This window comes from Epargyreus clarus, unplaced genomic scaffold, assembly GCF_041222505.1.
Source record: "Epargyreus clarus isolate Ecla_fem2 unplaced genomic scaffold, WU_Ecla_fem_2.2 ptg000014l, whole genome shotgun sequence".
NCBI lineage: Eukaryota > Metazoa > Arthropoda > Insecta > Lepidoptera > Hesperiidae > Epargyreus > Epargyreus clarus.
Genome location: NW_027332222.1, coordinates 7550107 through 7571467, shown reverse-complemented (window position 1 = coordinate 7571467; position 21361 = coordinate 7550107). Strand labels below are relative to the sequence as shown.

Here is a 21361-nt window from a genome sequence, read left to right as displayed (position 1 = left end):
ACAACAAAACTAATGATATTGAGAAAGTTCCACGTTTTGTTACAATTGGTCACAAATTAGTTCCGTAGTTAAGACTTCGGAACCTCCATTTTCAACCTTGGCATCTTTATTAGAGAAGCACCGAAATACTGTATTTTTATTAAAATTACCTAAAGTACCTACTAGTGAGCGAAAAGTAGGTTGAAAAAAGTCTATTGCATAGACATACATATTAAGTCTCATATTAATTTATAAACTACAAAAAATGTACGATAATCTTCATGAATTTTGAGCAAACGAATTTTAATATGTGCAGTATAAAAAACTTCACGTTTTTTTTAATAAAGGCCTACTTTACTCATTTCACTCAAAGCGGCAAAACATAATTAACCCTCATCAAAAATTTTGTTTGAAATGTGGATATGAGTGCATCATAATCAAACGAGATGAGTTTTCATGAAAGAAGTTTTAATGTATATATTGCACAATTTATACACAATTATATCAATTGGTATAAGCTTATTTTTACTTGTAGTTGTAGAAATGTGCTTATGTTTGTGTCGTGTGTCTAAAAACTTTTAAACGTATATAGTAAAACCCTCTGTGGCTTCATTCCACTGATTTCTGGTTACAACTTAATACTCAGAGGGAGCAGCGCTTGTGGCCAACCTCAGGTGGGCTCCATAATAGGCGACAATTGTCATATAACCTTGGCATTGCAATGCAAAGAAACCATAACAAAATGTGAATTAAATAAAATACGAATCTTATTAAAATATTTTTTAATTACATAATTCTAACGAACAAAGCTACAAATTGTGTTTAATCTAGATTTATAATACTACTATGTATGTTTTCAACCGACATTTCAAATGCATCTTTACCTTCAGTTAACTTATCAAAGAAATTGCTTGTATTCTTTTTATATAACGAGTCAAAAAGATTATCAGTACTACCACGAACAAAGCTCTTACGAAGTGGACTACTTTTAGGAGTTGAGCAATTATTTTTCATCAATACTTTATTTATACAAGTCTTCATTTGTGGCAGATTATTTTGAAATACAAGTTTCACTAAATTACTATTGACTTTAGCTGTTTTGGCGACAGGGGCTTGAGAAATTATTTGATCCACTATATCAGAGAGATCACTTTCACGACTATCATCTACGCTATGATTGAAGGCATCTAAAATATTATTATAATCTACGTTTTCTTTATCAAAATCCAAATTAAAGTTATTGTATTCTTGATTTATATTCGATATATTTTGTAAACTTCTACCTAATGATTGTTTCGATTTACTCAGTCTAATTTTCTTACGGACAAGATAACTTTCAATAGTATTTTTAGATGTTTTAGCTTTAGAAGTATTTTTTAACTTTCTTTTTAGCCTGTTAACTGAAACGCTAACGTTAAGAGCCTTGCTAGAATTAAGTTCTAGTGCCTTAGCTGTTAAACTTAAATTTTTCATTGAATCATTTAATATTTGCACCGCTAAATCTTTGATGGGCTTTATTTTTCTATTGTATTTCCTTTTGGGTTTAACATTTTCATTATTTTCATCATCTTTATCTTTTTTCTTTCTTCCTTTGGTTTTCTTTTCTTTGGGTGGCTTCTTTATAGATTCCTCGTAGCTCTCAACCAGGTCTGGATAAAACTGGCGCATTAAGTCTTGCCGTTCAGTCGTAGTCCATGGTGCTGTGACGTCATCGTCTTCTGTAAGTGAACAAAGATAATACTGTGAACTCGAGAGTTCCACAAAACGTCAAATCAACATGAAAATGAATTAAGATGGATTTTAGATTGATTAACCTTCGAATTGGTCGTCAGGAATCAAAGCATCGTACTGGCCGTCAATATCGCCCCATACTACATCATAGCTAGGGATACCTGAAAAGGACCAAATCTTACATTTTCCTTTTTTTTTCTATGTATAACTTTACTCGTATGAAAGTCAAAATATAATATCTCACCTCTAGGATTCCTCTTCTTTTTTATTGATAAAGGTTTTAAGGTTCTGCAGGGAACATGGTCTTGAAGATGCCATTTAGTCAGTAATGGCAGAAACTTCTCCACGCAATAGCGCTCCGACCAATCCAACTTATTCGTCATTATTTTCTACAAAATAAATGAAAATAAATGTAGGTACGTATAATTATTTTACTAGTAATTATCAATTGTGATAAATTATTATTAAACTTTGTTTATGGCGATCTAAGAAGCAAATAAATTAGCTTGCAAGTAAACTGTGATCTATTCGTGCTTAGTAGAAGAACAAATAAGTTTTGAAGGTGGTAGAACCGTTTGTAGTTCGACTCCAGCGGCACCACCACCACATCTATTTCTGTCTCATAACAGCAGTGTTCAAGGCTGCTGTGTTCTGGTTTGAAGGGTGTGGTAAGGGAGACATACTATTCCGAGACGTTCCAGCTTACTCCTCTGGGGAAACGGCGAGTCTATGGTCGACCTCAGGTAGGAACATGTAATCCTATCTGGGGTTGATTACATATGTCCAATTGTCCATGGGTAGCAGTAGCCACTTACCATCAGTTGGAATGCAGTCCATGCTCGTCTGCTACTCCTACAGTATAAAAAAAAACTAACATAAACATATAACTAGATTTTACTAGAACATAACCAATACCATTCCAGTTGAAAATTCAATATTGAGAAACCTAACATTGTTGAATAAGAACAAATACCACAAATTGAATCAAACTCGGAACGGGTATTTTCAGGGCGTCGAGGTCTATATTTTCAGTGGTTCCATCTAAGAATTCCTTCATAACTTTCGGTTCGGGAAACGGCATTCCAGATGACAGCGCCCGATTACGAAGCGACAGTTCACGTTTCACTTCTGCCACTCTCGCCCTGCAAACGAAATTATTACTGGCGAACGAATCGACACAAGATGCTCGATAGCTTGGAAACATTATCTATACATGGGTTATTATAGTATATTTAATTTATAATAATATAATTAATAATGTATATTAAAAATATTTATATAGAAGAAGTGACACTCGTAGTAATAATTAAATATGATAATAAAAAAATTATAAAGTTTGTTCATCAAGAAACATAGGCGACGAATAGATAACCACTTGGGAAGTCGGCTAAAAATGAGTAGTATTATATTATTTAAAGTGAATACTGAACAAGTCAAATTAATTATCATTGACTTTAGCGTTGAAAGAAAACATCGTGAGGCATCATTCTTACTACAATTTTTAAAGTTGTGTGAAGTCTACTAAAACATACTTGGTCAGCGTTATGGCCTGGGACAAAACGCTTCTCATTTTGAGAGAACTTGTCATCCCAATAGTAAATATTTGATGACGATGACTGGGCTTTTTAAAGTGAACTTACTTAATTTTAAAGTATAACTTACTATCATTACAGACCAATACAAAAAACGAACAGCGACGTGACCGTATAGCTCAAATATTAACCCAGAGGGTTCCCTCTTCATAACTTCACTCTAGACTTACTCTAGATTTGACAGATACCAGTCCTACGAATAACCCACACGTCTATCGGCCCTTTGAATAAAACACAACTTACTTATGCCCTTTATCTTCACAGCCACGATTTGTAGCGCAGATGGGACAACCTTTCTTGACGTGTGTGCGTCCGACGTGACCACATCTATCGCAACGCCCCGGCGCGGACGCCCAACGCGTTTGTTCTTCATAGTAACTTGGGTCACTTACCCACCTTAATAACCTAGGAATATAAAAATTTGTAGACATTTTTTTTTTTTGGTATATAAATCGTGAAAGCAATGATCGATGGTTAAGAAACTCGGCCTCTTGATCGATGGGTCCGAGGTTCAAATCTCAGGCACCTATGATCTTTCAAAGTTATGATGAGTTGCAAATTATTTATCACTTGCTTTAACGATGAAGCATCATGAGCATACCCAAGAAATTAAAAAAAAACAAAGGTATGTGATGTCTACCAATTCGCATTTGGGCAACGAGGTGGACTATGACCTAATCCTTCTCATTCTAAGAGGAAACCCGTGCGCAGAGTTGGAACAGTAATAGGCTTGATAATAGTATACATTGTGCCAATAGTTAAATTTATACAGGTTGCTGGGTCCGGGCATTGCCCTACTACTCGTCACGGCAACATCGCCACCTCTTACTCGCCCACAAAATTTCCTAGAAAAACACTCGAGCGATTCCGAATATTTCCGCCTACAAACTCATTGACTCGAGTTTTAATGTTAAAAAGATTTAAGAAAACTTTTATGACAAAAACGAGCTTTTGCCCGCGGATTCGCTCGCGTTACAAAGTAATATCTTCATCCCCTATTTTATCCGACCTTGGGGGTAGAATTGATCAAAACCCTTTCATAGCGGATAAATACGTCATAACATCTACCTGCATGCCAAATTTCAGCCCGATCTTTCTTGGTTTGGACTGTGCCTTAATAGATCACTGTGTCAGTCAGTTACCTTTGAGTTATATATATTTAGATATAATGATATTATATGTATGCCTAAGTCCTTATTATTATTATAAGTATATGATTCCATTGTAATTATTGTGAAACGAGTAAGTATTGATCTAAATAATTGATTTTCGTGAATTATGTTCCGAAATGTTACCGGTTTCAATTATTGCCCGCATTATTTAGTTTCCGCATTAAATTTTGCTCACCAATTGGTCAGTTTCCACTTAATTCAAGTTTATTGTTAGTACTAACGGTAAATAAAGATTAAACCATGTTTTAATATGTCCCGCTTTATGTATAAATACTCGTACACTACAAATTTATAAGAAGGTAAATAGCATATTTCGAATTCATATGGGTACACATAACAATATGAAATTGAACATTAAATATTAATTGATCGAAGTTTGGTCCTATGTACACAACAGTAACCAAAATAATAGTTGGTCGGATCGAAAATTCATTGATTGTCAATCTTGTAGATATATTATTTATACGTCGCGACTATAAACGTATATATTTAATTAATTGTTTTATTACGTACGTAATGACTGTCATACCGAATTCCACAAGCGAATTAACATAATGTAGCTTGTGTAATTCGCAACAATTAGCAATTGTCAACACGTGTGTTCAATAATTAGATTTAAACGTTAATTAATTTATACCTTGGTTGACGAGAATACCAATTAAACACTACGACGAAATGACTTCGTGTTAGATGTATATTAAAGATAGCAGTTAATAATTCATAATAATAGAAATAATTGGCCAGGTACGAGTCGAATTCGCATATGGAGGATTGAATACCACGAAATTTTGATTTTTTATTTTTGGAATTTGTTATCACAGAATGACCGTGTAATCAATAGATGAAGCCAAAACGCCGAAATATAGAGGCCTCAATTATATATATTCTCTAAACATTTCAAGTGTTTAACTTTTTCCAATTCAATAGACACAGCCCTGTGACAGATGGACGGGCAGCGGAAGCTTAGTACGAGTAATAGAGTTCCGTTTTTACCCTTTGGGTACAGAACCCTAATAAAGGAAGTTAAGATAAATGTATTATATAAATACCTGTTTATAATTTGATCTTCAGCTACTGTGTGTAAGAAAGATAGCGCAGTATTAATCATAGTGCCACACGCGCCTACACCATAGTCACAACCGCACAGTATAGCAAGCGCCACCATTTTCTTTTGGCCAAAACCTAAAAAATAATTAATTATTAATTATTACGACACCAAAAGATGCCCTTTTTTCTAATAAAAACAAGCCACAACAAATGTAGGTCCCCATTAGACTAAATATGAGACAACACTCTTTCTTCTGCATTTTAGACACAAAAGTTTTAAGCTCTTACAAGTAAAGATCTAGAAAATTTTATAAGCATTTCAACCCAAAAAGTAACAATTAATCTTATAATTCTTTATGCCTAAAATAGATGTTAGTCTATGCATTAAAAAAAAAACAAAAAAAAACTTCAAACCTCAAACAAAACCTCTTATAATATGCATAACCATTGCACAGTCCTTACCATTATCCCTAAACATTTTACCAGCATCATAGTAATCGACGGAGCCCTGCATAGCTCCTCCGCCAGCTGCACTCGAGACACTGAAGTTGCGGTAAACTCGATGAGCACCATAGGCAAAGCAATCTGAATCTTGGGACACCACTGCATCTACAAGCTGATGAAAAAGCATATATCTGTTCATTTGTTATGGCCTTTTCAGGTATGACACAGTTTTCCAATTACTCTCAAAAGCATTTTTAAGAAATATGAATTTAGTAAATTATTATATCATCATCATCATCATCAACAACCCATTACTGTCCCACTGCTGGGCACGGGTCTCCTCTCATAATGAGAAGGATTAGGCCATAGTCCACCGCGCTGGCCAAGTGTGTATTGGTAGACTTCACATACCTTTGAGATTTTTTTTTTTTTATAAATCTCTCAGGTATGCAGGTTTCCTCACGATGTTTTCCTTCACCGTTTAGCAAGTGATAATTAATTTCTAATACGCACATAACTTTGAAAAATCAGAGGTGCGTGCCTGGGATTTGAACCTCGGACCCCACGATGGAGAGGCTGAGTTTCTTAACCACTAGGCTATCACTGCTTATTTATAAATTAATTAATTATTAAATAAATGTACTTTAATTTACATAGCAACAGCAATAAAAACAATTTATTATTAAAATTAATCTTTCTATAAGTAATCAATTCAACTTTAATCAGAATGCTAGGCAAGATTTTCCCAAATCTTTTAGTAAGATCTCTGTGCCCACATGAATTTTGCATAGTTGCAAACATATATTTTTCATTTTCAATGAAAAAGGACTATAAATACAAACACCTTGCGAATTTAATCTTGCACAAGTTGCTTCAGCTTCTCCACTCCCTTTAATACAGCGGACACCCATGCTCCTTAAAAGGTTCTCACACTAAAAAGAAAATAATAAAAAAATACTTCAAAAAGTCCTCCATATATTTTTGTGACAGAACGACAGTGAATGAATTTGTATGAGCTTGATATTATTACACAAAAAAAATCAAAGCAAAACAAAAGTATAATCATATGTACATTAAATATATGAAAAATAGTTGGTGTCCATACACAAACAAAAACATAGCTAGTTTTTAACTTCCTTCCAATAACTTTTGTAACTAACTCACTTCTTTAAGTACTCCCTTAAATCTCTTACGGGTAACACTTGGCTCTTTGTTGGTTGCCTTATCAGACTTGGGGGCTGCACCACGGAACTGTATTGCATTCCGAGCCGCCATAACATCCCTCTTAAGCTCTGGAGCATCGCCATCAAGCACAAATATTGGAATTATATCCGCTCGAATTAAGAATGCTGTTCTAAAAAATAGGTTCCTGAAATAAATTTTGGAAATTTGTTTAAATTGCTATTTCATTTAAAAAGTATTCAAAAAGAGAAAAATTACCTTAGGTATAGTTTTGGTTGAATATAATAGTCTGTAACATTTTGACTATCACAAACCCATCCTGCTAAGTCTACGGCCAATGTTTCACCTCTTATCTGTAAAAATTCAGTGTATACTTGCACATTTTTTTGTATTTTAAATAATAAAAATAAAAAGACGGCATGCAATACAATTAGTACTATATGCTAAAATTATAACGTAGTAAGTAAGTTAGTAGTAAAAATTAATAGAATCTAAGGCGCGAACCTTAGATTCTATTAATTTTTACTCAAAATTTAACTTACTTCGTGTAATGACTTCTTTTCACTGTACGGAGTCAAAACCGTCCATAAACCTTTAATACCCATTTTATGAAAACAGTAATAATACTTTTTGACAAAGAGCCAAAATAATATTTTAATACAAACAAAAATAATTCACATAATGTAATGTTATCGATATTGTTATTCAAAATATTGCATTCCGTTATCATGCTGACATCTTTGACAGATCAAGGCAAAGGAGTGGATTTGGACTCTAGCCTTTCGATACATTTGAGCCACCCATAGACTATAGTAATTTTTTTCATTGACGTTACCATTATTATAATAGCAAATCTAATGAGTAAAATCAATTTACTAATAACTTATTATAAATACTCGCTTAATTTAGTTTACGTAACTTCATATGCTTTTATTTAAACACTGAACGCAATTCAGCTGACAGATAGTAACTTTGACTTTGACAAGTTTGACATTTATTTCGCTTTTGATATCGTTATCACGAACATAGTAAACAACGATATTATTGAACATTTATGCAAATTCATTAACTTGATAAGAACGAAAAGTAAAATCATGTGTGACGAGAGCCTTGTAATTGGGCGCGCATGTTATAATCCGGTCGCGTACACTGAGTCGTTATCAGTGTATTTAGTAAATTTATGTGTAGCTAAAAAAAGGCGCGACAAGTTAATGAATTTTATCATTGTTACTACATGCTGATAAGAATATAACACTGATTTGAATTCCCATCAAATCTGTTCATATAATGATGTCTTATTTACGACGGTTAAATAAAATTTGGTAAGTGTCAAACATCTGTGTTCCTTGTATAATTTTTAACATATTTTATAATTAAGTTTTCGTATTATTATATTAAACCAAGAAGCATGTGAGTTGAAATATTTTGCATCAGTTTACTTCTGAGTAAACATGTTTGTAACTTTATTTTCTTATTGCATAGATCTATTATGCATATTATAATCCCCATCTTATTTAACGTAATATATAAATATCCTGCTTACCTATATCCACATAACCATTTCAGTTTTAATATTAAAATTAAAATGCAGGATAGTGATATTATTATCATTGGATAAAAGATACTTTAATCAAGGCCTTGTATGTGATTTGAAAAATATCTTAATGTATTAACCAGCAGTTTTTACTACACATCCTAATTTGAGAAATGTGATATACACTCCAGGACTCTCCAGAAGTTGTAACAGTTCCCAGACACAGGATATACTGTAAAAAGGCTGATACCTATGACTATAGAACAGATATTATTTTTGAAAGATCAAACAATATAACCTAAGAAAAAATGGAAATTGAAATATTCCTTTCTCCCCATTTAGTGCAAACAAATCTTATGTTTATGGTTATTTTATAGGAAAAACTTTAATTAAGTTAAACCATTTAAATAACATTCATATTAAAATTGACTGAGAATCATCAACCACTTATAAAAATTTTGCTTCACCCATAATTTGCCAATTTCAGCTTTATCATCCCTAATCAATATGGGGTGAGACACAACCATGCAAAAACTGTGCTGGAAGATATTCAGCGGCGGAACATTGAAAAGGTGCTGATAGCTAACCGGGGGGAGATAGCATGCAGGGTTATGCGCACCGCTAAGAAACTGGGAGTTAGAACAGTAGCCGTGTACTCTGAAGCTGATAAACATGCAATGCATGTGGAAATGGTAACTAAATTATATTTATATACACCAGCAACACTTGTAATGATTGTTGTGGTAATAATTAAGTCATCACGCAAAAGATAAGTTCCAATCTATTATATAGTAAAGTAAATGACAAATAACATTTTTTTACTGGCTCAACTATGGTATTTTATTAATGGCATACACAGAACACTTAACACCAATATTAGAAAAAAAAATTAGTACTCATAGTATATCATTTCTAGAACTAGAAGTATATCATTGTTATCAAGTGCTAATTTTTGGTAAATACTAACCTTTTTTTTTTACGCGGAGAAATCCTCATAGATTCCCTTACGCCCGGGGGAGCGAAAGGGATATGTCGGACTCTTACCGACTAAAACTCCGCGGCGTTCCTCTGGACGCTCGATGCTGGGTCACGAGAAGCGTTAGCATTACATTCGCGGCCCGGCAACGTCGGCCGGCGCTGATGTTAACGCCAGCCACGTCCCGAGAGGGAGGGGCCCCTCTCACTGGTGTCCCTCATGAGATGTGCATGCAGAACGCACAAACGACATCTCGAGCCCTTAAAAAAAACCTAACCTAACCTAACCTTTCCCATTTTACACACAAACCTTTATTAATTATTCCAGGCTGATGAGGCATACCATATTGGACCTGCACCATCTACACAGAGCTATCTCAATGCAGAGAAAATACTAGAGGTGGCTAAGAAGTCAAACAGCCAAGCAATTCACCCAGGTTATGGTTTCCTATCTGAAAATGTTGAGTTCTGTGAACGGTGTGCAAAAGAAGACATTATATTTATCGGACCTCCAACTTCTGCTATCAGGGATATGGGTATCAAAAGGTATGTCTTTAAAATTACCTTGTCAAGGCAATTAAAAAATCTTTCAAACTTTATTTGTAACAGTATTTGAAACCAACAGGTATATTTCTACTGAGTTCTATATTGTTATGTCTTATTGTGTTGTTGTGTCTGTAATATTATTTCCTACAAATTGTATCATAGCATCACTGCTGAATAGATAGCTGATAGCTGGCTAGCTCAATCTCAAACCTACATTGTAGAGCACTCACCATGTGTGGTCGCATACCGTTGTGAACACCAGATGGTGTGGGAGGAGCGAAAGCTGTTCCCCCAGGGCATCGCACTTGGAGGACTCCGTTTGCATTCCTTCAGAGATCCCGGAGTTGTCCAATAAGCGTTGAGGACAGCCAACGTCGGGGGGTTTTAGTGCGGTAAAAATCCCACGTGACCCGGCGTCGCTCCCACGTCGTCGGGTACCTTTTGAAGGTTTCCCCCTCGTTAAGAAAAAAAAAAGGTTCAGTCCCTAACCAGACAAACATCTCAATGATGAATTTGGATATCTATTCAGGGTCTGGGTGTTAGTGTATTCGTCTTTGTGTGTGTCGCTGGCACACTCGTTAATCCTAGTGTGGGGCTATGAGTATAGATAGCATCTTTTAATAAAAAAGAAGTCTATCCTGCTTATTTTTTTTATTTTTACATTTACAGCACATCAAAAGCAATAATGTCCGCAGCTGGAGTACCCATTGTGAAAGGTTATCATGGTGAAGAGCAAAGTATTGAAAAACTGCAAGCAGAGGCCCAGAGGATAGGATTCCCACTTATGATCAAAGCTGTTCGAGGTGGTGGTGGAAAGGTACATTGTAAGCTTATATGTTAGTTAAAAAATAAATAACTAAATAAAATAAATAGATCCTATATAATTTCCATTGAAATATCATTTATGCATTAAGTGACACAATTGAAACAAATAAGTATGTAACACAATATGTTAATTGATAAGGATTCTGAGTATATAAGGTACTGAATGGTATTCAACAACTGGTGAGATATTGCAGACCAATCTTTGCAAAAAGGTACATTTGATTGTTTTGTCCAGTTTGGTCACCATGTTGCATATTCAATTTCTAACTAGACAGATTTAAGTGGAGTTACATGGCCACTGTTTTCTTATAAGTTTCTTGGCTTATAAGAATCTTGTCAAGGAAGGTGTGAACCTAACTTTGACAAACTTTTATAGAAAACATGAATAACTCCCCAACAAACACCTTGTTTATTGTACATCTAGATACTATTAATAGTTAACATTGGTTGCAGGGTATGAGGATAGCAATGACAGAAGCAGATTTCTTGCCGCAACTGGAGTCAGCGAAGAGGGAGTCATTGAAATCTTTTGGAGATGACAACATGCTTCTGGAACAGTACATTACAGACCCAAGGCATGTTGAAGTGCAAGTAAGTCTAACTTTAGATTTAATGTAACTAATAATACAAACGCAAAAAAGTTTACATAAGAATCTTAAACTTAAACAAAATTTTAATTAAAATGACTTTTATATTTTTTCTAACTGCTTTGCTATACAGGATAATGAAGGATAATAATAATTTAAAAATTAATGAAAGTGCTTTTATTAATTTTTAAATTATCCTCATCATTAACATTAGTCTTTAAAAATTTTCAGGTGTTTGCTGACATGCACGGCAATGCTGTCCATTTGTTTGAAAGAGATTGCTCAGTACAAAGGCGACACCAGAAGATCATAGAAGAAGCACCAGCAGTATGTAATTTTTGTTTTTAGTAATATTAGTAAATTGAGTATAGTATTACTTATTAGTAACAAAAGTGACCAGTGTAAAAGTAACAAATGATTATTTCATTTGTTTTTATTTTTAACATATAACATAAGTTCTGACGTCTTATTCTTAATAATAATAATTTACTTAAAAGGGGAAGAGCAGTATTATAATAATGAGATATATTAAAATAGAAAACAAACTATATACGGTGCTACAAGCTGCGCCAAACAAAATTTTAGTTTTTTTTTTATTGGTTTAACTTTAATTTTTCCTCACCTTGTGCTGCACCGTATAATAATTAATAATCTTCTTAGGGAACGTACCCATATTACGTGACCCGGTTTTACAATTCGAACCCCCTCCCCCCTTGATAGCCACCCGTAGTACTTACTTAGACCCCTTCCCCTTTTCACATAGTTAATAAGTATTTTGAAGGACCCCTTTCCCTAAAAAGGTAACATAGTATGGTTATGTTCTCTTAAAACAACGAACTTAATGTGTATGCAGCCGGGACTATCAGAGGCAACGCGGCGCGCTATCGGCGAGGCAGCAGTGAGAGCAGCGCGCGCGGTGGGCTACGTGGGCGCGGGAACGGTGGAGTTCATCCTGCACCGACAGACACACGATTTCCACTTCATGGAGATGAACACGAGGCTGCAGGTCGAGCACCCCATCACTGAGATGATCACTGGTGAGTGTCTGCTCATATCACTATAGCATACATATCATTCGGGTATTAATCTGATAAAGTTTTTAGAAACCTCTGATAGTACATTTTGGAGATTTAGCTGTGAAAGTGAAACATGTAAAATCAGTAATATATCATTAACGGAGTATGAGACAGAGAGAAAGACAATGAGAGTGGGATAGCAATAATTTTATTTATGAAATTGAAACATGTAAAATCAGTAATCTATCATTAACGGAGTATGACACAGAGAGAAAGACAATGAGAGTGGGATAGCAATAATTTTATTTTCTTAAATATTTTCACAACCACTCCGTCACCACGAATGACACGTCTTTGTAAATAGGTTTTGATTTTTTAACTATTTACTCAAATATTTGTGAAATATAGCTCTTAAACTACACAAATGTCAATAAATGACTGCTTTCTCATCAGTTAGCCTAGTCATCACAGACCTGTATTGTTTAAATACAGGTATGTGGTGGGTATCTATCTGACCTCGACATTAGAGTTCAAAAATGTCAGTCAAATGTCGATGTCTTACATTTATTGTCTTATTTGTATAACTAGAGATATTATTTCGTTTTATTTTCTAGGCACGGACCTAGTAGAATGGCAACTACGTGTTGCCGCAGGGGAGCCTCTACCACTTACCCAGGAGGAGATCATTCGTCGAGGCCATGCGGTCGAATGTCGCATATACGCAGAGGAGCCCCGCGCAGGGTTCCTACCGCGAGCTGGCACATTACATAGACTCACTCAGCCCACACCTGAGGAGAATGTCAGAGTAAGTAGAACTAAAATAATAGAGCATTCATTACCGTTACACGATAAATGAAGGTAGAAAAAGAATGAGTATATTGTACTGCCTTTAAAGTAGTGTTCCCGATCGATAGTGGATAGGATGTCGATATTCTATCGATAGTAGTCCGATAAAAGGACTATCGATATTTTAATCGAAAGTATCGATTAAGTCGATAGTATTGATTCTTTTCCGATTAGAAGAAATGATAGTTCTATCAATGGCATGGGCTTTTTAGATTAAAACTATCGATAGCGGATCTAATTCTATCGATAGTTTGACAACACTACTTTAAAGAACTTTTAAAGTAGTCTAATCTAAATATAACATAGTTTTCAAAGCACAGGGGATTAAGCATGTGCTAAATAAAAATAACAGTAAGTAGTTACTGCCGCCCATATAGGGACATCTGTAATCAAATTATAGGAGGGTCCCCTCGCTACTTATACAAGCTACGCGGTAACATCGTTAGCGTGATTCAGAGGACTTACAGCGCCATCTAGTATACAATATAATAAAAATAATAAATTTTAAAGTATGTATGTTGTACAACAATTCGTAAGATGGGCAAACTAGAACTAATAAAATCTATAATTACAATTTCGGTTTAGCTTTCGAACGGGCTCGTACATGTTTTGTGTATTTTTTTTTCTTGACTTGTTATATTATTATTACAAAGCGTATTTTGCCGTTTTTGACTTATCTGTAGCTGCATGGTGACACTCTAGAAAACTAGAAATATATTGAATTCGTGTATACGTGTTCTATTGCATTCGTGTATTGAATATTCAAGCAGAAATGTAAATTCGGTAAATTAAATCGTTGCGTGATATCTAAATTGGTACTGCTTCCTATTATTTATGTAATTTATACTGCATTGCAGGTAGAGACTGGTGTGAGAGAAGGTCAGGAAGTGTCCGTCCACTACGACCCCATGATCGCCAAGCTTGTGGTGTGGGGACGCGACAGGAACGAGGCCTTGGCAAAAACCAGACGCAAGCTCTCCGAGTATCAGGTATATGTTTTAGTTATACAAATAATTAGATTAATTGAATTAAGTTAAGCATGAAATAAATTAAATGTCATGGAGACCTTTGTGGTTCGACTGCTATAGCACCACCTGTATTTTTTCTAGCAACTATTCTAAACGTTGCTTTAGTTTGTTTTGACACGACATACTCAAGTTAGTCCTGAGGGCGATACTGGTAGCAACGAATATATGTCCAACTTCTGATAGGGTTGCAATCCTTTTTAAAATCAATAACATATATGTAGTCAATTATCCATCATGCGACAGTAACCATTTAATTAATGACGTAAGATAAGATAAGAAGCTAGTTCTTTGCTGGTAAATTTCGCAAAAAAAGTACAAAAAAATCATAATTAATTTGCAAATAAAATTTTATAAAAGTCTGACTTTCCCACAACATCAACAAAGCATTAAATTATGATCATACTACTATGTATTAAATTAATTCAACATTATAACTCAGGTGGCGGGCCTAGAAACGAACGTGAACTTCCTGTTACGCCTGAGCGGTGCGAGCGCCTTCGTAGCGGGCGATGTACACACCGCCTTCATCCCGCAGCACGACGCCGAGCTGTTCCCGCGATCAGACTCCGATCTCAGCGACGATCGAGCTATACAGGCGGCGCTTGGACATGTGAGTTTTACGTTTAGTATCTTTCTATAGTTGGCATTGAAAGAGGCGCTTGTAGACAGGGGAATAGACAAGTTTACGAGCGCGCTCATAGCGGACGACGTGCTCACCGCCTTCATCCCGCAGCGCGACGCCGAGCTTTTTCCGCGCTCGGACAGCGACCTGAGCGATTACCGAGCTATACAAGCGGCACTTGGACATGTGAATTATACGTGTATAGCTTTATACACTTCCAAGTACACTTTCACATGGTATAGGGGGTAATATAGATCAAGGTACAGATAAGTTTACGAGCGCGTTCGTGGCGGGTGATGTGCACACCGCCTTTATCCCACAGCACGACGCCGAGCTGTTCCCGCGCCTGGACAGCGAGCTCAGCGACGACCGAGCTATACAAGCGGCGATGGACACGTGAGTTACACGTTAATTATCCTATTATAGTTGACATGGGGAAGGGGCTTGTATAGACTGGAATAGCTGTTCCAGCAATCAGACTGTGATCTTTCTAAAGTTATAAGTATAAAAGGGATTGATTGACACGTATAGATTGAATTTAATGACAAGATTACGAGTGCATTCGTGGTGCGCAACATGCACCCTGTAGAGCTACGCTGTGCTGTCAGAGCGCGGCCGACTGCGTGCTTAGTGACGATCAAGCTATACAAGCAGCGATCGGACACATCAGTTATTAGAAAGCAACAACATTCATACAGAAAATAGACAAAATGTAACATATATTTTTTCCTATCTCTTTTGCACCTTATAAACAGGTTTAATAGGCAGGTTCTCAAGCCGTCTGCAGACACATCTTTCCAAATCAGGTGTAACTTGTTGTGATGTTTACATGTCGTTTATTGTTTACTCTTATTCAATATCATAAAAATGTTCAATAAAATTATGACCTGATATATCATGAAATTAAAAAGTGTGAAATCTCTTTTAACAGCTCATCAACTCTCAAAGGAACGCTGTATCAAAGGACACGTGGAAAGGGATCTCAGTATCGCCGTCCGCTTTTAGACCAAACTTCCAACTGCAGAAAACTGTTAACCTCACATTTGAAGAGAAAGGTATGTTAGGTCGTATCATTAACTACAGCTGACTGTAATAAAACTTCGCTTACCATGAGCCGATCCTAATATCTCATAATCATGTATTACTGAAGTAACAAATTAGCGAACAAGCTAATTGATAATAAGTTCCCACTACCGCCCATCGATACATGTGATTAAATCAGATAGGATTATCTGAGGTTGATCACAGATGTCGTTAAATGGTCTAATATAAATACTGTTCATATCATAGACTTAAAATAGACAGTTTAGTTTACCTTTTTTATATTTGGCTACCTCTGAAAACTGAGATAAATTAGTTCATATAATGCCTATATTTGCCGCATCAATCATATAAACTGAAATACTTAACACTAATACTATAAATGCTGCATCCGACGACGAACTTTGCAGTTTTCTATCACGTTCAAATATACATATGGAATTGTTAATTAAAACTTATTAATATTTATTTACAGAAATAAAAGTCACAGTCCAGTACCAAGACGCACCGAACACATATCTGGTGAAAGTGAACGACGGCGAATGGCGGCAGGTGGAAGGCAGAGTGGTGACCACCGAGCAAGGGTTGAGGCTCATCACGAAATTGGGTGATAAGACCAGCAACGTCGGGTTGCTCATCTACGACCAAGAAGTGCATGTTTATGACGAAGTAAGCGGATTTTGTTGAAATAGCAGACGAGTTTACTAAGGCCGCCTATCTGTTATCTGGCTCATTATGTCTATTATTAGATTTTTTAATTGAAGTAGTACGTCGTACGAATTTACAATACGCCGCTCATCATATCTATAGTCCGCGCCAAACTGGTAGTCTGCTCTAAAGTTGCTGCGAGCAGGTGTATTCATACAATTTGCTATGGCGACGCGATTCATTTCTGTATTCAGAGAGGACAAGCAATTTGGCGCGGACTATACTAAGACCAAATAGTATTTGGTCTTCTTGCTAAGGTCGGTCATAGATGCTATGTAAACTGTTCGAATACCTCGCGTTACTGAAATTTAACTCTGAAGTACCAATGAGTTTCTATATTTTTTTTTGCATTATTGATGGCGATAGGAGTTAACTATAGGTATTATTGATGGCTGACGGAGACTCAAAAGTACCTCGAGCTCCCTATCAGTTATTACACAACTGACGACTTGAGTGAACCTCGTTCATTACGGTGCCCCTGCAGTTACACTGAGGTTTCTCAGAATTCAAACATGCTAAATATTTCCAGAACGGTCAAACAGTGGTTCGCTTGCCGCGTGCGAAGTACCAAGCGGCAACAGGGAGTGCGGACAGCGCGGACGGCGCCAGTTCGCCCACGCCCGGCGTGCTGGAGAGAGTGCTCGTAGCCAAGGGAGACAAGGTAACTAGCGATATTCTCACTAGATTAGACCATCAGGCGCACTAGTGTCCATCGTAAGAAACTTGATTGTGACTTATGTATTACTTGAGGCACGGTTAACCCTAGTATGTATTTGCGGAAGTAGAGATCTAAAACGTCTTACACTGCTCGATGGAGACAGCGCAGCCATTATTCGCTATGCTCTTTGAATAAAACTCGCCACCTAAGGTTGACTGTAGCTATATTGCTTCCTGAATTAAGTTAATACGTTTCTGATACACTTCATGTGTCTCACACACTTCAAACATACTTCAAAACTACTTAATGAACCATGATGGATTCGACTATCTTGATAACAACGTTAATTTATTGTTGATACTTAATAATATTTTTTTTAACAAAAGACACACGGACCCGCAAAGGGATCCTTGTTCGATCTACAATCAGATCAGATTAATTTATTTTTTTCTGGCTTTAAGTGTTTGTGTAATTTCTTTGTATATCCATGAAACCATTGAGCTGTCTAATTTTGTACATAAACATCATTATAATTTTCTCATCTTTCGCAGGTGGTAAAAGGCCAACCGTTATTCGTGGTGATAGCAATGAAAATGGAGTACGTGGTACGTTCGCCGCGAGATGGCGTGGTGGAGGCCATCGCCGGCTTCAAGCTGGGCGAGGCGGTCGGGAAGGGCGCTCAAGTGGTCACACTGCAGGGGGAATAGGGAAATACAGTGAAACCTGGTTAAGTGAGACATCAAGGGACCTGCAATGTCGTTTCACTTATAGAGGTATTCCACTTACCCAGTGTCTCAGATATACAGGTATAAATAAATATCTGTCTCATTTACAGAGGGTTCCATTAATAGAGGTGAGAATACAGGTTATTTCACATTTTACAGGTCTTCCCACTTTCATAAACGGATATTAACTTCAGTTTTTCACGTAATGATAACGACTGTAGCTTTCGTTTTGACATTTTTCAAATAAACATCTGTATGATAGTAAAGCGAAACTAAAACCACAGTATAAGGATATAATACTGTGCTAAAACTGAAGGTAATTGAAGCTCAAAATTTGTACTTACGTACTTGGAATTACGTGTGGAATTTGTGGGTAGAATAAGAATGAGTAAACAAACAATGTTATCTCAGTTACAGAGGTTTATGCATATAAAATTTACTCGCTGTCTCAGTTATAGAGGTAACTATGATGATAAATCGAAAGAACAAATCCCAGATATAGAGATTTACCTCGTCCCACTAACAGAGGTAATTCAGAGCCAAAGTGTTGGGACCTCAGCATGAGTTCCAGTTATAGAGGTTTCTCACTTATCCAGGTCCCACTTAACCAAGTTTCACTGTATAAATAGGCTCGATGCTGAAAGTGCACTCTAAAACCATTTAGGTTGCTTAGACTTTAGGTTCTGAGTGTACTATGTATTTGTATGTACATTTCACAAAGCATTATCTTTTATGCATATTCATTACTTTAGTTAATAGTAAATATAAAAAAGTCTTACAAACGTTTATTTTTATAATTATAAATTAACCAAAAGGTAGTGTAAGCAAAATTGCAATTTCTAATGGTTTCATTACCTTTTAAATTAATAATATGTAATAATAATATAATTATATTTTAGTGTCTGAAATTCACTGAAATATATTTGTACCAACAATCACGATCTCTGTGTATACTGTTTATATTGAAAACTACATTGACAGCGACATTCTCTTATTATCAATTAGGTTGATTTTTCATTTATTGTTTCCAATACATCAATTTTACTTGTACTTTGTATGTATCTACCCGTTTTATAAGTATAGTGGTATATTAATGCCTAATAATTGTAAGTGCCTACGCTTTGTAGATAATAAACCAATGTACTCATTTATACGTAATTTAAGAAAAGTGTAAATACCCATTTTGTACAATTGCATTTAACTTTTTTTTTATTTTATCTTCTTTATAATTCTACTTGTAATTGTTGATTTTGGTGCTAGTTTTATTTTTATTTGTATTTTCAATAAATTTTTGTTTAATTATTTACGTGTCGTGTTAATTTTACCTAAACCAGAATGTTAGCTCGTTTAAAATTATAAGTAAAAAATATAAAGGGAAATATTGTTTTAATTGTTTGTATAGTATGACTATGGACTATGTGTTGCTATGTTATTTCGCGAAACCTAGTCATAAATTTAAGGTATGCAAGTAACGGGGGCGTAGCTCAGATGGTAGAGCGCTCGCTTAGCATGCGAGAGGTACCGGGATCGATACCCGGCGCCTCCAACCTTTGTTTGGTTGGTTCTTTTTTTGCACGTTTCGTATAATATAATAAACACATTAACTTCTTACATTTTTTATTATTATATATTATTTTATTTAAGAAAACTATTATTTAAAATAAACTTTGCAAGTTATTCTAACCTTTTTTTGATTTGATTGTAAACAAGTAGAGGTAGGCCTGTAGTTTAAAAGGTGAATCGGTAAATACAAAGTACAATATGAAAAATATTAATATAAATAATTATGTAAAATTTCTTACTTCCTCATATATCACAAAATAATATTTTATATGTGTATTTATTTATTTATATACTGTTTTTTTAGTTTTGGTATCAAGCAAACGTTCATATTATTGTACTATATTAAAGTTAAAGTAAATTCGTTATTTTTAATGCATTGAATTTTATATCATTTGTATGCATAGTGATTTATCGCATTTTGTAACAGCTTTGAAGGTGATAGCACCCTTTGTGGTTCGACTCCGGCGGCACCACCGCCACACCTATTTCTACCTAATAACAGCAGTGTTAGGCGCTGCTGTGTTCCGGTTTGAAGGGTGTGGTAAAGGAGACAGACTTTTCCGAGGCGTTCCAGCTTAGTCCTCAGGGGTAGCATCGCATCTGTGGCCGACCTCAGGTAGGAATATCTAATCCTATCTGGGGTTGATTACAGATGTCCATTTGTCCAGGGCGGCAGTAGTCACTTATCATCAGGTGGACTGCATGCTCGTCTGCTACTCCTATATTATAAAAAAAAAAGCTTTAGACTAAGAAATAAATAAAATATCTGTAAACACAATATTGACAATAAATATACAATAGTAACAATATTGACACATAACACTGAAGCAAGGGAGACAAAGGTAAGTGAGTAAAAAATCAAAAACCTAACGGATGCAAAAAAACTTTTTTAAATACATATATTCAAACGTCTATCTAAGGACACTTGGTATTTAAGAATAATATAACTTAACCTTTAACCATTCGACCGTTTAAAACATTTGAAGTACCAAAGAAATTTACAAACATACAAGATACGCGTGAAAAATATAACTCTTCCTAAGCAGTCAGGTATAAATAAACATCCAAAGAATACTTATTCTATTGTTATCGTAAATGTAAGTAGTTCGTGGGCTTATAAGTTCTCTGTCACTTTGCATTACTCATTAAGTTAAGTACGTTAACGTAATTAAGAACTGGAACGGAGTAAATGTCAACGTGTACAATACGTTAGGTTAGCTTTAGAGGAGTTTACAAAGAAAAAACGAGATTTTATTGATGGTTAAGAGGCAGGAAAAATACAAAACTGACACGCATATTGCGTAAAAATGTGAAACTATAAAATCTAGCTGGCAGTAGGTATTTATGAATATTATGATATTTGTTTTATATTTACGCGGACGCTACTATGTTTCTAACTCAATGCTCAGCTTTAGCAGAAACCGGTTATCAGTAGGTATTGTTATTTCGGTTACACTAGAACCTGTTCCGACAACGATATAATCGCGGTTTCTCTCAATCAGGCCCTTATCGTGGTAAAGATATGATACTCATTGTGCTA

The 21361-nt window shown here is 35.5% G+C and overlaps 2 protein-coding genes and 1 non-coding gene across 3 annotated transcripts; 2 read left to right on the top strand and 1 right to left on the bottom strand.

Annotated features, from left to right (window-relative positions):
* Positions 1 to 746: 746 nt before the first annotated feature.
* Positions 747 to 7864, bottom strand: Gen (XPG-like endonuclease). The gene is made up of 11 exons (XM_073079825.1): positions 7690 to 7864; positions 7406 to 7500; positions 7130 to 7334; positions 6808 to 6897; positions 5984 to 6137; positions 5524 to 5656; positions 3546 to 3707; positions 2684 to 2852; positions 1955 to 2099; positions 1794 to 1871; positions 747 to 1697 (listed from the first exon to the last, which is right to left on the bottom strand). The coding sequence occupies exons 1-11, from the start codon at positions 7750 to 7752 to the stop codon at positions 802 to 804; spliced, it is 2190 nt and encodes a 729-aa protein (XP_072935926.1). The 5' UTR covers positions 7753 to 7864; the 3' UTR covers positions 747 to 801.
* A 278-nt stretch (positions 7865 to 8142) lies between these two features.
* Mccc1 (Methylcrotonoyl-CoA carboxylase 1) lies at positions 8143 to 19011 on the top strand. Its single transcript, XM_073079823.1, has 15 exons — positions 8143 to 8469; positions 9169 to 9373; positions 9985 to 10202; positions 10872 to 11019; positions 11481 to 11618; positions 11846 to 11941; positions 12468 to 12651; positions 13245 to 13435; positions 14334 to 14465; positions 14944 to 15114; positions 16058 to 16181; positions 16643 to 16836; positions 17405 to 17536; positions 18085 to 18247; positions 18881 to 19011. Exons 1-14 carry the CDS (start codon positions 8435 to 8437, stop codon positions 18238 to 18240), a joined length of 2124 nt encoding a protein of 707 aa, XP_072935924.1. The 5' UTR covers positions 8143 to 8434; the 3' UTR covers positions 18241 to 18247; positions 18881 to 19011.
* Positions 19012 to 19731: 720 nt separating this feature from the next.
* On the top strand, positions 19732 to 19804 carry TRNAA-AGC (transfer RNA alanine (anticodon AGC)). Its single transcript has one exon. It is a non-coding gene; the product is annotated as a tRNA-Ala (tRNA).
* Positions 19805 to 21361: the final 1557 nt, after the last annotated feature.